Source organism: Dermochelys coriacea, chromosome 13 (genome assembly GCF_009764565.3).
Source record: "Dermochelys coriacea isolate rDerCor1 chromosome 13, rDerCor1.pri.v4, whole genome shotgun sequence".
Classification (NCBI taxonomy): Eukaryota; Metazoa; Chordata; order Testudines; family Dermochelyidae; genus Dermochelys; species Dermochelys coriacea.
The window spans coordinates 23,216,823-23,233,939 of NC_050080.1; the positions used below are offsets into that span (position 1 = coordinate 23,216,823).

The 17,117-nt window shown below is 45.0% G+C and overlaps 1 protein-coding gene across 1 annotated transcript; it reads right to left on the bottom strand.

Annotated features, from left to right (window-relative positions):
• Positions 1 to 394: 394 nt before the first annotated feature.
• On the bottom strand, positions 395 to 17,117 carry LOC119841893 (protein FAM83D-like). Its single transcript, XM_038369677.2, has 4 exons — positions 16,528 to 17,117; positions 5,500 to 5,667; positions 3,992 to 4,116; positions 395 to 2,712 (listed from the first exon to the last, which is right to left on the bottom strand). The coding sequence occupies exons 1-4, from the start codon at positions 16,987 to 16,989 to the stop codon at positions 1,758 to 1,760; spliced, it is 1,710 nt and encodes a 569-aa protein (XP_038225605.1). The 5' UTR covers positions 16,990 to 17,117; the 3' UTR covers positions 395 to 1,757.

Genomic DNA, 17,117 nt, shown 5'->3' on the forward strand with positions numbered 1-17,117 from the left:
CAAGAGCACAGCAGTCCCGGGGCAAATCCACACCTCTCCCTGCTCCCTCGCAGGTTGGAGATAGGAAGCTGGAACCAGTCAGCGCGGGACAGCTGCTGCTCTGGCTGGTGCTCCAGGTTGAAGCTGCTCCTCGGCTCCCAGCCTCCTTTGCTCCAGCAGAGGCAGTCAATAAGAGCCGCCCAAGTGAGGACACCTGGCTCTGTGGCTGGCAAACCCCGCTGGGAACAGGACTGCAGGGGATCCTTCCAAGCACAAAGCTCCCAATACCCCTCTCCCTATACCCTGAGGCTATGCCCTTCCTGCACCCTGCCCACGCAGCCCCTAGTCCCTCTCCCTGCACCCTGAGCTACCCCCTGCCCTCACACAGCCCCAGTCCTATATACCTTATAGAGAAAAAAGTTTAGAGCGGCCCTTTAGAGGCACATTGAAATAAGGCCTACACCAGCAACACCCCCCTAGTGGGGAAGTAGCTTATACTGACTAGTTCTTTTGCCCTTATAAAAAACTTATACCAGTTACCTGAACAAAATGAACTACAGCCAAAAGGACTGTTTTGCTGGTACAACTGCATCTACAGTAAGGATTTTTGCTGGTGTAAAAACATTGTAAATAATCATACCCCTGAACATTACTGCACTAGAAACTTTTGTCAGTACTGGCCAGGGCTGCCATTGCTCAGAGATTTCATTGATTTAATAGAATCAGGTGCCTAGTCATCAGGAATAATTTTCTTCTGAGGGGCAACTACAGAGAGTGAGTAATAAGGACACATTCTCCTTCCTAACAGGAGTAACCTGTTTTTCAGCAGAATATCCCACAAAGAAAACTTTATGCTAATACATACCTATTGGTTTTGCTGCCCCATAGGATCACTTTTTGTAGCATAGACCCTAAAAAGGCCTTAAGGCTTGTCACACTTATGAGAGTTCTCCCAAAAGATGGGAGTTGTACTCTGATAACTCTGGTTGTTCATCAGGGTTGTTTACTAAGTTATTAAAGAAGCTTGGTTTTATATAAAAAAATGTGCAAAAGAATGATGAAGCTGGAAGATTGGCTAGTTAGATACCACTCAGTGAGTTTCATTAGTTTGTAGTTAAACAGAGGGGATATAATCAAACACAAAAACACCCTTAAGCTCTTAGAGTCCTTATGACTATCATGCAAGAGTGATAAACCCATAATAATCTAAATTCATCATTGAATTCAGATTACAAACAAAGTTAGCCTTGTTTAGTGCAGATATGTGAAGCTAATTTCCCCACTTTGGTTTTTTAAAGTTGTTTTATTTTCAAAATAAAGTTGTAATAAAACCCAGCATTAACATAATTCACATTAGCAAGTGGAAGTCAGAATAAGATCTCAGAACTCAGTTTGAACAGAATCATTCTGACACAGTAACAACTTTTCTAAATATAAATAAGTTAAAACCATAATGTTGACAGCACTACGAAGCACTAACTAGTATATTTTGCCGGTGACGGTCTAACAAGGAATTGAGGGGTAAACATCAATAGATAGAATGAATTTTAGTGTTATTACATATAAAAAAAAGCAAGTGAAGACATGTATGGCATTAAAAATATCTAAAAATATTTCAGTGCATCGTTTAACAAGTTGCATAGAATGAGACTACAGTGCTGGTAAGTTACCAGCCCCTACACACACGGTACCGGGATGGACTATAAAAATCACTAGCTGTTAAAAGGAATGTGCAGTGAGCCTGGAGCTCTTGGACTTACAGCCAACTCAGCAGTCATTTATTTGAACAGAGAAACATCTCTGAGGCTGAGTAGGCTGGTGCTGATCTCATGCCTCTGTTTTACATTGCAGCTAACAGCGTGGCAGCTCGTATAGTTTTCAGGCACACGTCCCCTTCGGGAGAGGATAGCAACCATATGGTTAAGTTTGGATCGGATAACAGAGTAGTGGAACTGCCTCTCTTTATGCAGTTTTTGGAAGTACTCTGCCCTGTAGTTGCCAGAGTACTCAATGGACCTCAGAGAGGACAGTGAGCTGGTAGAGCTTGCCGCAGAGCACTGGGAAGATGATGAAGAAAGTGACCGTAGACTAGAAGAAGTTGATGTGGACTTTCCAGATGAAGGAGATCCTTCTTTCGATTGTTGTCGCAGAAGTAGATGCTCTTCCACACTCTCCTTGTCCGTCTGGGTCACAGCTGTCTTCCGTGGCACCACTGTTTGAGTGCCAGCCATTCTAGCAGCAACAGAGGTTTGGGTTCCAGATGCTACCATTACAACACTGGTTTGCGTGACAGCATTAGATAGAGTCACTGTGGGCTTCTCTTCCCATGGTTCAGTTTGAGTAGACATGCTATTCACCTCCTTTGGTTCCACTATGGCCTCCAGATTTCCAAACCACTCTTCTGTGCCAGTATCGGAAGGACCCAGGTTATAGGATTTGCTTCCTTCAGTATTGTTAGTCAAATCTGTTTTTTTCAGTGGTTTTGTGGGGGTGCTTGACAGTCTGGCCAACTCTGCTCTCAAGAGGTTTCCCACAGTGTGGTCTTTAGGTGATTTTGTTCCACTGACCAGGTGATCAAATATTCCACTGCTCCGGCAGCTGGATGGCAGCTTAGGGCTGATCGGTTTTGACTGTGCATAAAGGATCCTGAACTCCAGGTCAAAGTGTTCAGCCACTTGACCTGACAGCAGCAACAAGTTACTGCTATTCAATTTCCCATCAGTCCATGTGAAGCTATTGAAAACAAACCAAGATTCACAGTTAAACTCACTTTAATTGGTACATTAGAATGAATAGTACAACTATATACACCAAGTGACAAGTACACATTAGGAGGGTTGTGTGTTTAGGTGAGGTATAACTTTCCACTAGGGCTATCCATATCTAGTCCTTATGCCATTGATGACACTTTATGCCATAGTCATCTAATCTTGCAATTAAATATACAGAAACCTGGTGAGCTAATGCAGTGGCTCTCAACCTTTCCAGAATACTCTACCCTGATTTGTCTTTTGTACTCCCAAGTTACATCTCACTTAAAAACTACTTGCTTACAAAAATCAGACATAAAATGCAGAAGTGTCATAGCACACTATTATAATTATAAAATAAATCAACTGGAATATAAATATTGTACTCACATTTCAGTGTATAGTATCTATAGCAGTATAAACAAGTCATTGTCTGTATGAAATTTTAGTTTTTACCGACTTCGCTAGTGCTTTTTATGTAAGCCATTATAAAACTAGGCAAATATCTAGATCAGTTGATGTTCCCGCTGGAAGACCTCTGTGTACCTCTAGGAGTATGCATACCCCTGGTTGAGAACCATTGAGCTAATGTACAGTAATGTAGTTGTGCACTGGTTTTCAGGAACCCACCATGCAACTAGGTTTCATCTCTGATGCAGCAACAAAAACTGAGGGAGAAATATGTTTGCCCTTGCACAACTGGCTGTAGGTGTTTGAATAATACAAAATGATAGAAAGTTCCCCAAAATGGTGGGCGTTACAGGAAATAGCGTACTAGGGACCACAGCCTGCCAGAAACAGAAGCAATGAGACCAATGTTTTCCTCCCCATGACCCTCCTCTATGGATCTGAGTACTCAATTGAAATGCAGCCACTCTGAGAAACCAACCTACTATCCCCAAGACACGGAGAGGGGACAAGCCCACCAAGGATATAGCAGAAACACCATGAGACTTGTCCCAAGTGAACCAACTACAGCGTTAGCAACAGCCCAGATTGATATGGGCATTCCACAAAGGTTGGAGGGAATTTCTAGAGACAGTTTGCCAACAGACAAACTTTAAACTAATGTCAATTTCTGGATCAATTCCCCAACATTATTCAAAGCTGATACAGATTCAAAAAGTTCATACAGCATTAAATAGATGAACCACCAATATTGCTTTTGAGTCAATCTTATACCTTTCAAGTTAGTTTTCACTTCTTGCAGAAGTCTCCTCCCCACGAAGACCTAAAGAAATGCAAAGGACCCCAGAACTTGCCTGTAGGAGCCTGTAGTCACTCTAATGCCATCAATTAACATGAACTTCTCATGGACTTTCCCAACAATTTTAGCTCCTGACCTCGTGCAATAAGTGTTCCCAGTTATAGTTCGAACTCTCATCAGCTGTTTAAAAGAAAACAAAAAAACTCCCTGATTTTCATAACAGAGTCAACAATTCTCTTCAACATATAAACCATGCAGTGTAGGAGAGAGGAATGAAACTGACTTGGTCAATACCACTCACTGTCCAGCAAGTGTTAATACTAAGCGATACTATTATTAACCGTTTATACCAGCAAATTTGTGCTAAACACTATAGAGATAAATGTGATTGAGGTCCTTGTCTCTACACAGCTTACATTCCAGATCATAGATGTCAAACTCAATCTGCAGAGATGGCCCAATTCCATTTTAATTATGGGTCATTAGTAAGGGCATAGGTTAGGACTACAAAGAAACTCACACTGATGTCAGCTGAAGGTTTGCACAAAGATCAAAGGTAGAAATGGCCTTGTCTGTAATAACTGACCTTTTAATCATTAGTGATTTTCACATTCAGCAACACTTATTGGGAAAATAGCCTCATCTTTGGGAATACCATTATTTCTTCCCTACCTTTGTCCCCACCACCCTTTTTGTCCCTCTGCATTTCCTGCCCTGCAGGAACTTCCAAATCCTACCCCCTCCCTTATTCTGTCCCCTGGATGTCCTCATTGGGCTTTAACATCAACCTCTCAGTGAGAGTAAATCAGTGGCAGGGGAGCTCACACTTCAAGATATCTGAAAACTTAAGGCAACACTGCATAGCTTTATGCTTGGAAGATTCATCAACCATGAGAGCTACAATTTTTTTTTTATTCATAATTAAAGCTTTGATTCTGAAGAACCGGAATATGTCACATGACCTACGTGACTACATCACATGGGTCTGACATTAACACTTTTGTTGAAATTGACACTTCATTTAAAAAGAAGTGCATGTTATGCAGGGAGGGTAGAACAGACACTATAAAAGCCACGTGTGTATAGTATGTCTTATTGTTTCCTGGGCAGAAGGACGGCTGGCTTGTTCTATTTAGCCAACTCTCACTTGAGCAGAAGACTGTTTGCAAGTAGTGATTTAGAATGCATGCTCTTCAGGACAAGGACAGTCTCTTATATGCATGTATGGCACTCAGCACAATGGGACTGCTCACTACAACTGTGGCCTCTGTATAGTATTGCAATACAATACATACAAGTTGGGATAAGGGCCAATATGCTTCTTCTACATGGCTCTTGCTGGTTTTGGGAGCCTATCACATTGGGTTAATGCAGAGCCCATATTCAAATCCTGCAGTCTAAATCCCCAATCTTTGGAATACACAGAGGCTTCCAAGCAAACATAAAAAAAAAAAAAAAAAAAAGAGTACCTAAAATGTTCTGCTACAGGCAGCATGTGAAATACTGGTGTGTCTTTCAAAGGCAATGCTAGAATTTACCACAGAAAACTCCTCTAATACTTACACCTTCCTGCTCAGGACAGACTCCCAGACTCCTGCACATTTCCATGAAGTGGGGTAGAAAATCTTGGTCCAGAAGGATGTAGACTGGAATCTTCCGCTTTCTGTAGGCTTCCTGAAGGTCACTGAAGATATCAATATCTGTGAAGGAATCCATAACTAGAGCGATCACCTGCAGAAACAGAAGAAGCCATTAGGCCCAGAGCCTGACTTTCTCATTACACAAATAAGCATAACTTGGCCTGTCTAGATCAGTAGCTCCCCCAGTCAGTTCTCATTCAGTGGTATTGTACAGCCAGACATGTTTCTATCATGCTGCCTTTTTTTTTTGGGGGGGGGGGGGGGGAGGGAAGGGAGAGATGCAAAATGTTCCCACAATTTAGTCAAACTCACTATGCCCTGGAGTATACAGGATGATCCCAGATGGATTATTCCCACACCTATTAATGCTCTCACATTATGGTTTGCTTTTCTGCACAACCTTGCAATAATGACATCTTATTTCAGCACCTGGGGAGCTGGCGTGGCACAGTCAGCAGTCTTGTAGAGTTAGCTCCACTCCCTTGCTCCCAGATACTCTGGGCTGAATGCCTCCTGCTCCAGGGGGTTGTCTTAGCCCTACAGTTGCTGATCAGTTCACGGCGGCTTGAGAGAGTTTCAGACATAAAAGCTTCCATCTATACTGGACGCTTCTGTCTATACTGGACAATCTAACATGTCTTCCATCCTTGTAGTATCTGAGCATCTCTCAAGCTTCATTGATTGTATCCTCACAATACCCTTGCATGATAGATACATCATCCCCATGCACACAGAGATGAAGCTGCTTACCCACAGTCACAAAGGGAGTCTGGGGCAGAGCTGGGAACTGAACCCTGATAGAGCCAGGTATTAATAGTCTGAATCCCAGTCTAGTGCCTTCGCCAAAAGATCATACTTCCACCAGCATTAGCACCACTGCATGCTTTCTGCTATTAATTCCTCTAGTGTAGTCAGGGCCCAAGACAGGAAGATTCTTCTCTTCCAGGCCACTAAGAACTAGGACCACAGCCATGTGTGTTCTAGAAACCCACCTAGCTAACTCCAAATGTCATCACAGACCTAGATATCTAGCCCTTCATCATTCAGAGGAAGTGCATCTGGCTTGGGGATGATGGAGATGAGTAAAAAAAAAAAAAAAATATCAGTTTGATGGCTTGTTTTGCCGTATTCCAAAGTACTGGCACATCAAAGGAAAGTGGCTGTACAAGTAATGCAGGTGTATGAGAGCTGCACTTATCAGGTGTAACCCAGCCCCAAGGTGTGTATAGGCATGCTGCATAACCACTACTTGTGTGGTATTGCTCACACACACAGTTACTTTCCACAAGTACAGATATTTACTTTTTTGTGTTTGCCATTTTACTCTGTTCCAAAGCACTGGTAATTAGAGTCTGCAGAAATACTCAAGTGTTTTTAAAACAGATTTGCTTATTGCATGTGTCCTAACAAGAGTTTACCGTAGAAAGCATTTGCAGAAACCACAACTTAAGTGGATATTAGAAAATATCCACTGAAAGTAGATAGAGTTGAAAAACTCCACATTTTCACAAGAATCCCAATTCTAAAAAAGTCATGCATATCAGATCAAGGAAGATAAGCAGTACCTATGATTTAGGTGTCCAGTGAAAGTTAAACAGCTTGAATTTTAGCTCTTGAGCACTAGCAATAAGCTACAGTCCAAGAATTATTCACAGAAGTTTGGCGAATAATTTGAGGAAACAATAAGGTGTTGTGACAATGCGCAGCCAGAAGAGGGAGGCTAAAGGTATTTAGCAAAAGCATTCCCTTTTGGTCTACTTCTGCTCCCATTAAGTCAATGCTAGAAAACTCCTGTTTAATTCAAGGGGAGCAGTTAAACCAACAATGGCCGCTATTGAAAAGCCCATTCTAAAATCGGTCAAACAAGTTATTGGCTGCACTTTATTCACCCAGCTGTAATCTCACCAACACTTGCAATTTGAAAGGTGTCATTAGTGAAGGTGCTTCTAAGGCAGAGGTAGGCAAATTACAGCCCGTGGGACCATTCTGCCCAGCCCCTGAGCTCCTGGCCTGGGAGGCTAGCCCCCAGCCCCTCCCCTGCTGTCCCCCCTCCCCCGCAGCCTCAGCTCACCACAATGCCAGCGCTCTGGCCCGCCGCTCCTGCCAAGCGGCGCAGCAGCGGGGCTGGCTCCAGCCAGGTGGTGGGGCTGCGAGCTCCTGCTGTTCTGAGTGGCATGGGAAGAGGGCAGAGAGTGGTTGGATTGGTGTAGGAGTCCTGGGGGTCCTGTTGGGGGAGGGGGGTGGAATCCCAGGGGGTGGTCAGGGGACAAGGAGTAGGGGAGGGGGGTTTGGATGGGTTGGAAGTTCTGTGGGGGGCAGTCAGGTGGCAGCAAGTGGGAGGGGGCTGGTAGGGGCAGGAGCCAGGCTGTTTGGGGAGGCACAGCCTTCCCTACCCAGCCCTCCATACAGTTTCACAACCCCGATGTGGCCCTCGGGCCAAAAAGTTTGTCCACCCCTGTTCTAAGGGTATGTCTACACTGCAATTAAAAAGTCATGTCTGACCCATGCCAGCTAGCTCAGGCTTGCAGGGCTCAGACTAAGGTGTGGTGTAGACATTAGGTCTTGGGCTGCACCATGGGGCCAGCAATCCCGTGGGCCAGATCCAGCCCGTGGGCCATAGTTTGCCCACCCCTGGTGTAGACAAAGACTCCTGATGCACTGTCCTCATCTTTTGCTTTGTATGCCTGGAACTACAGTGGCAGAAACTAAAATACCAGTGACTGAAACTACCTTTCTGGTTCACAGGGTACAAGTGACTTACTTCGGAAAGCTAGATGCTAGTGAATGCATTACGATCACACGTTCTGGCTTCAGGGCGTTTCTACCAGTCCATCAGTCACTAGCTGCCCCAAGGTTCAATCAAAATCAAATACTGACTCACTAGTCATTAGACAATAACAATCCGTTGCTGTCATCTCTCTCACTGTTTAATTCATTTTGTTTAATACATTTACACCCTTCCCTCATTTGGGATTGGTGCATGACCTCAAGCTGAAAGTTTATCCATCCACTCCCCCCTCCCCCACCCCATACACAAGTGTCACTAGTCCTTCTGCCATGCATCAAAGCTGCCTAGCTACATAGCCTTATAACTAGGAAGATGGCAGGGCTACTCATTGGACTGAAGAGGATTATGAAGTGTTTGGCTAGCATTTCTTCCTCCAGGTGGTCACCTCTACTGCAAATGAGCTCCCCAATTCAGCAAACAGTAGAGCTCACCTAGAAGTGAAGTGGCATTGGAACCATGATCTCATCCACCAGTGTTAGAGAACCACTTACCCACCACCTTAACTTTCTTTTTAGCTTGGAGGGGAACACATGCCTCCAGAGATATTTAAGCCTCGTTATAAGGCTATGGAAAGGAGGGGAAAGAAAAAGTGAAGTCTACGAAGAGAAAGACCACATGTACAGTTTGGGCTAAATTCATTCTGAACCTGGGGTTTTACATGGAATTATGGCATGTTACAGATGTGCACCATACCAAGCTATTAACATGCAGATATAGATACATACTAGATCAGAGAAATTGCTTGGAAATTGGGAGGGGGTAAGTGTGTCTCTCTTTTTAAAAATAATGCACAATCCATCCAAATTTATGGACGGACTGGAAAGGCCCCTATCATCCAAGTCTTTAAACCAAGTGCTGAATTCATCAGACCTTCAAACATTTCTGAACTGCAATTTTAAATAGAGAACTTCTCTAAACTCTAGAAGGGAAGAGAAACCCAGTGAAAGCAATTTCTCCTTTTTACCACACTTGGTCTTCAAGAGGAAGCTTGGAACGGAGGATCTTAAGTGCTCAGAGAGACCAAGGGACTGTTCACCCGAATAAGGGTAGAATACCCACTTGTGTAGTTGCATTCCGTCACCTATTCTTACTCATGAAATTTCATTCTTCACTGCTTCAGGAGGGATGCATGCGCACATGCAGGATGGGCATATAGTAGACCCTCTCCATATTTTGATCCCTGCAGGATGATCCAGGCCTCAGCTTTAGTGTGTGTTTTAGGCCACAGGAGTATGTTTTAGTCTCAGGTGAGCAGTGTGACTAGTTTCTGCCACGGAAGGGTGCACGTACAGGCACAGGAGGGTATAAGTTATTCATTCTCTTGTCGTTTCCCTTCATTGCACCAGCTATGCACGTTACAACAATACAGTTTTATAGCTACACCTCCCTTGATATTTCTGGTACCTGGATCACTTGTTTATTCTATACGGGGAGGGATTAAAACCCCAGAAGAGAAGTAGAGAGAATGCTACATCAGCAACCTTTACTGAACCACACCAGCTGGAATTGATTAGCCCCCTGAAGGCACTGCGAGACCTGTCCTGAATCAGCAACTTTCCTTTGTGATAAAAGCCCAAGATAAAGAAATGCACAATACCTCGCAACATTTGGAAGTTTCTATGCAGACCCAGGGCATTATGTGACAGAGGTAATCCCTGAAGAAGAGGCTAGTCTCATGTAGTAGTTTGAGTTGTATGCAAGTTACAGCAGGCAATTCTGATTTCAAGTAGCTCTGGCACCTGTAGAAGAAGTGGGTTTATCCCTAGCAGATAGGATTATGCAGTAACCATGCCTGTACTGAATCTGAGATTTCCAGAATTTGGGTATCAGTGCTATAGTAACATGCTAGAGTTAAGCCAATTTCTTGAGTACTGTGATGTATTTCTAGCCACCACCACCACGTCTGGACTTTCCCTTCCTCAGTGAGCTACATGTATGCTTCAACTGGACTAGTCACAAGGTCAAGTTTCTTGTTGTAGGTCCACTTCTACTTCTAAGCCACACAACTCCAATCCTCCCACTTCCCATTACTGTCAGGTATAAGAATATGAAAAGAGATGCTGTTTTCCTACTGCACTGGACAGACCAGCACTCCAAGCCAAACACAAGTAGAGCAATGTTTCCATTCACGTATTTTAGATTTTCACAGCCACCCCTGGCACTTCCTTCCAGGTAGTCTTTAACCACCAAGAAAAATCTGAATCAGGAGCCTGCTATTATTATTGAAGAAGTGTCAAACCACTCGTCCATCTTCTAATTCTATATCCTGCCTTTGGCTGTAGTTAATACCCATAGCTTCAGAGGAAACCCACCCCCAACCTCTATACAGAGCACATTGTACTGAGCCAGGTACACAGTGTTGTACGCTGGGGTGGGAAAGGAAGAAAATAACTTTCTTCCTAACTCAATTTATGCCCTGAAGTGTGAGATTTAGTAACTGCTTTTAGTGTCTTTATACGTTATTGGTCCTAATTTTATCTAGGCTATTTTTATTAACTTCAGCTATAGTAATTGACTGATTTCTTGGGCTGCAAATTCCTTAGGTGGATTACACACCATTTCAAGTCATTCTCTTTTATTCATTCTAAATTCTCTTGTCCTTTTTTCCCCCCTCAAGTGACCCGTTTCCCCTCATATTGTAGGGCAGCATAAAAAAAAAAAAATCTTACCTGTTACTCTGTCTTTCATAACTGACCACTGATTGACATGGAATTCTGGACCTCAAAACTACACATTTTTAAAAATTCTGCCCCATAGCACTTGGCCTTTCCTGTTCTATTGTGTTTTTTTTTTGGGGGGGGGGGGGGTAATGAAGTCTTTGTGGGTTATCATGCACATACAGTTCAACAGCTGACCTGACAAGTTGCTTTTTTTAAATTCCAAGTTGTATTTTTAGAGTTGTTTGTTAGCAACCAAAAGAAGCATATTCAAAACATGATCCTCCCAGATTAAAAAGCCTGACCTCGCTCATTCCAGAGACACATTGTCCAAATGCTCATTGTATTCCCTCCCATAATACGCATACCTTCAAATGGCAACCAGAAACCAATTCAAGTTGGAAAAGGGTGGGGTGGAGGGCGGTGTTAGTTTGAGTGTAAGTTACCAATAAGCAAGAAAAAAAACCCTCCTCCAGGTGCCTGTAAAATACTGTTCAATTATAGAAAGGTCGGGGGGGGGGGGAGAAGAGGAGATATTGCCTGTGTCTTCTCAGGTATTGGCCACTGTCAAACCTTGGAGTACAAGGGAGAAAATGAGCAAGACATTCTCTTTCGGTTGTTTGATGGCTGCTTGGGTCTTCGTAACATTGTAGGACATCTTAGACTATGCATAGACTACAGTAACAACTATAGTGATGCAGCTATGCTGCTGTAGTGCCACAGTAGATGCGTCCTACATTGACGGATGGGTGTTTCTCATTGACGTAGTTAAGCCACCTCTCCAAGCAGTTGTAGCTAGGTTGATGGAAGAATTCTATCAACCCAGATGCACCTATACCAAGAGTTAAATTGATGTAGCTATAGCATGCAAGGTGTGAAAAATGTCACAGCCCTGAGTGACATAGCTAGATCAATCTAATTTTAAGTATAGACCAGGCCTAAGATACAAGTTATAGGAGCTATGGGGCCCAAAGTTCTGGGCACTACTTCAGTAGAGATAAACAGCTATTCTGGATGTTACGTTACTGTGACAAAACATGATCTGGCCCATTGCCTCTAGCAATTGTTTTTGATAGAAGTGCATGTTTGTGTGGTGTTTATCAACTAGATTAGGTCTAGGGCATGGTTTAAATGTCTAACTTTAACCAACAAAACCAATACTTTCCCACTGGCTCAGCCTCTAGTGCAAAGCCCAGCTACTGTGCCATGTTCAGCTGCTGAGAAGCCTGCTAGCCCTAGACTCTGCACAGGGGCTCAGTCTTGCTTACCAGCCTCACTAGTAGAAATTGGAGGCAAAGATGAGGGACGTCCCCTTACCTCCGATACTAGCTGCTGAAAAAAGATGGAGCTTGCTTTCTTCTCCCCACCACAGAGCCTTCTGGCTGGGACAGGGAGGGAGCACACACCCCCAAATGCAGCAGGACAGAACTTCTAGGCCATCCTTTTGCCAGCTTCCCAGTTTTGGGATCTTCAGACCCACCCACCAAGCAGCCAAATGCCTGCCTCTTTTGCTCCCCACAAACATCAGTGTAAAATGGACATTTGACAGTTTCATAGCTGCCGGGGGGGGGGGGGGGTGTCCCACTAGAAGTAGTGAAACTGGCTAGCATCAGGTGAAGTTTAACTCCACTGCTGCTGAGCAAAAATTATGAACATCAGCTGTTCACAGACTAGGGAGTTGAGGGGGAAAAAAATAATAATCACAGCATTATGGCCAGAGGGTTGTCTTTGCAGATAAAATCCTATTGCATCAGAGAGGGAAGCTACATGTACAAGAACTTTGAAAGGCAACATGGCATTTATTAAGGAACTACAGCTACACAAGACAAATTGGTTAGGAACTTGATATGGGAGCAATTAAGGGTCCATTTGGTTTGGACAAGACAAACTTCAGCTCATGAGCAGTGGAACGGTTGGGTGAAAAGATTTGGAATGTCTTGGCAAGCAGTATAAAGGGAGGATGTAGTTTAATATTTATGTAACTGTGTAACATTGCTAGAAGGGAAAGAATTAATGGGTGTGGCCCAGATCCAAACAGATCCCTACAAAAATTTTTAAGCTGTTTAAAACTGGACAAGTTTGTACATGATGTTTTTGATAAGAGATGGTAAGGCAGACAGAGACCAGTACATTCATAATATATTGTGTAATAGGTTTAGCATTTTTTAAATTTTACCGTTTCCACAATACAGAAATTATTGCGAATCAAGAAGTCATTATGACCCTAACACTAAAAATATGTACTTATTTCTCCTAATCTTTTGACTTTGTGTCATATCAGTGCAGACATACATCCCAATATTCTGGCTAAGATAGCATGTTAGATGCATAGTCTGTTTTATACAGTAGTACAGCTTGTATGCATGGTTATGTAAAAGCTTCCAGTTTATATAGAAAGTGAGATATTTGACAAGTTACAAACTGAAAGTGACAGACACTACATGCTAAGTAAGGCATATGCACAAGGGGCCATTCAACCTTCACTCTACAATTTCTGACTTCTAAGTGCATTGTTTCCTCAACCTTTATATCACATTAGTGCCAATTTTAAACAGGTATAATTAACCATATTGCTGGTACAGCATTGCAAGAATAAGTGCAGCAATGACAAGGGCTGGGCATACATTAGATACCTGGTCTCATGTGAAGTTTCCTTCTCCTCATAGCAGAAAAGCTGTTCCATTTTGCATAGCGAAGGCCATGACAGTGCTAAAGATGTTCTCCTACTGTAATCCACATCAACTGAAGAAGTCAACATCAACAGGTCCATATCCATGTAGCTTATCAGACAGTCCAAGGTTTTAGCCCAGTCACTGGGGCAGTATTGGTCCCAGCTACGCTACACGTTTAACCAGCTCAGAGGACATCTTGGTGATGATCAAGTCCCTGACTCAGACACCTCAATCCAGCCTTGCTCCTTACAAGCAGCACAGGCTGGAAGCATAGTATGAAAGTTGCAGGGAATCCCTTGCCTGCATTCGGAGGCTTATGAGGATTTGTTTTGCTTTCTTGTACATCACAGCTTCCTATAGTCATGGTTTGTTTCAGTGCTGCCTTACCCCTTCCCCACAAATTCCCCTTTCTTACATACATACCCTGAAATACACTAAGGGATGCTTTTCAAACCATGATGTTGGAGAGCATTAGTTAGAACTGGCAAGGGTGACGCAGTCCAAGAGTCTGACTAGCCCCAGGTGTGACATACAGGGGTGTAGTTCAGGCCAATGAGTAGCTGTGTTATCCCTGCCCTGTAAAGGGCACCTCAGGTTACAATGCCTTGCTGCTGCAGTCTGCAACTTAGACTGCTCTCAAACAGCTTCCAGAATGTAAATCACTCCCAGCTATGTCTGTATGCGCTGTAGCCAGCCAGCCACACCTTGACTCTTGCCATATTTAAAGATTACTCCAGGGTGATCCCAACACACTCCCACATTTATCCCCAGGAATACATGTCCTGTACTGCCAAGCCCTCTCCTGGACAGCACAAAAAGATTAAGTCCATTATTCCTTTAAGAGAATAATAGGCAAGACTCAGATTTTGTCAGGAATATTTTAATAAAATCATAGGCAGGTCAAAGGCTTCCATGGATTTTTGTATATTGCCCGTGACCTTTAATTTTTACTAAAAATATCCCTGAGAAAGTGGAGAGGAAGGAGGATCCAACACCCACAGGCACTGGGGGCTCTGGGGGGCCCCGCCTCCGCTGGACAGCACCCACAGGGAGTGGCAGCTCTGAGGTTCCCTTGCTGCCTGGAGTTGTGGGGGAGGTTCCTTCACCATCTTCAGCAGGTGGGAGCTGCAGGGAGCAGGGGCTCCGCCACCAGCAGCAGCTGAGAGCTGCGCAGCCTGCCAGCTGATAGCTCCAGCCCCGAGGAAGAAAATGTCACAGAGGTCTCTGGAAGTCACAGATTCCGTGACACAATCATAGTCTTAATATTAGGCACACAACTTACTACCCCAAAGGAAGTTACCCAGACACTTCAACTTGAACATACTGGATTAGATAAAACAAAACAAGTTTATTATTAACTACAAAGTACAAGTAATAAGGCATAAGAGTCAGAAATGGTTACAAGATAAAACACTGCCTAACAAAACTATATTAAATTCAAAGCAAAGTTCTCACCACATGCTTTCTGCAGTCATAAGGACCAATCCACAGGTCAGGACTCCTCCCACAGAGTTTAACAGCTGCTTCCTTTGTTTCTTTAAGGGCAGTGAATGTGATGGACAAGATCTGTGTATGGGATGGGGTGTCTAGGGGCCTTTGTCTCCCCTTTTTATAGTTTCAGTCCCACTCTTGAAAAACATTTCCAGCAGAGACCCAAAGAGACAGTCTATGTGAAAGGATATGCCCTGCTTGTTTTTTTTCCCCACATATGTGGTTTTCTTCTCTGCTTAATTATTCGGTTTTTGGCTTAAATGCAAATTAAAGCAAGCACACATTCCCTCTTCTGTTTAGGACAGGCCTGCTTTCTGCCTGTGCAGGGAAGTGGGGTTTCCAACATGTGTTAACCCCCACACAGAGGAATGTTATAACTTCACAGAGAATGTGTGGCCACATTGTACCAGGGATAACACTGACCACCAGAAAAGTATGGGTTTTCAAATGATACCTCTGGCAAGGCATACTTTGTACAAAGGGTACTGCAATAATGTGTACAGTATGAATACAGGGATTTATTCATTCCCTGCCAACAACTCATCCTCACTAACTTCCCAGATTAACGGGGCTGCTACTCTGAAATCTGTTTAGTCTGTATTCGCGAAAAGAAAAAGCAGGACTTGTGGCACCTTAGAGACTAACAAATTTATTTGAGCGTGAGCTACAGTGGATTTATCACTTCATCGGATACTGTAGCTCATGAAAGCTTATGCTCAAATAAATTTGTTAGTCTCTAAGGTGCCACAAGTCCTGCTTTTCTTTTTGCCAGATTAAACACTCACCCGCTCATTAGAGCCAGGGGCTAGAGGTTGCTCACGCTGAAGGACACAAGAGTAGGGCGGGTTAAATTCTCGCCTGCAGTCCAGCTTCCATGGGGTGCTGCTGGAACAGTTTGTATAGCGAGGGTAGTGACCGAGCGCCATCAAACCAAACTCTACCCCCCTTTACGTGACGGAAGCCACCGCCAGGCAGGTTTCAGAGTAGCAGCCGTGTTAGTCTGTATTCGCAAAAAGAACAGGAGGACTTGTGGCACCTTAGAGACTAACCAATTTAGTAGAGCAGAAGCTTTCGTGAGCTACAGCTCACTTCAGCGGATGCATCTGTAGCTCACGAAAGCTTATGCTCTACTAAATTGGTTAGTCTCTAGGGTGCCACAAGTCCTCCTTTCCTTTCACCGCCAGGCAGGTGGTGATGCTACACCCGCAGCACCCCCAGTTCCCCAGGCACAGAGGAGCGCTGTGCAGCGCAGCATCGCGCGGGTTTCCCAGGGCAAGGGACGCGGTGCCCGGAGGCGGCGGCTCGGGCAGGAAGGGGGCGCGGAGGCCGGGCGGGGGACTCACCTCCCTGGCCGAGCGGATCTGCCTGCGCACCGCCTCCTTGCAGCTGTAGATGGTCTCCCCGAAGCTGGGCTGGAAAAGCGCCTCCACGCGGGTGAGGCCGCGGTACGAGCCGCCGGAGAAGGCCGGCCAGCCCAGCTCCAGCGCGGGCGGCTCCACGTCCGACTGCTCGGGGAAGTAGGTGAGCGAGGAGCAGTCCAGCGAGGCGCTGAGCGAGGACTCGGCCGCCCCGTTCTCGGCCCCGGCCGGCGGCGCGGCCGCCTGGAGGACGGCCTGGATCTCGGGCTCCGAGAGGAAGCCGGGCACCTTCTCGCGGCGCAGGAAAGCGCGGAAAGCGGCCCGGCCGCCCGCCACCAGCTCCTCCAGCGCCAGCCGCTGCGCCTCGCTGTAGAGCTCGGGCGAGCTCGGCTCCCCGCGGGGCCCGCGGCCGGGCGCGTCCTCCAGGCACTGGGACTGGCTCGCCATGGGGAGCCGCGGCCGCCGCTAACCGCCGAGCCGAGGCCGCACGGGGGCCTTTTATAGAGAGTTTGAACCCAAACGCGCTGCCGCGCCGCCGCCACGGATTGGGGAGGCCGCTGCCTCTCCTCCCCCCG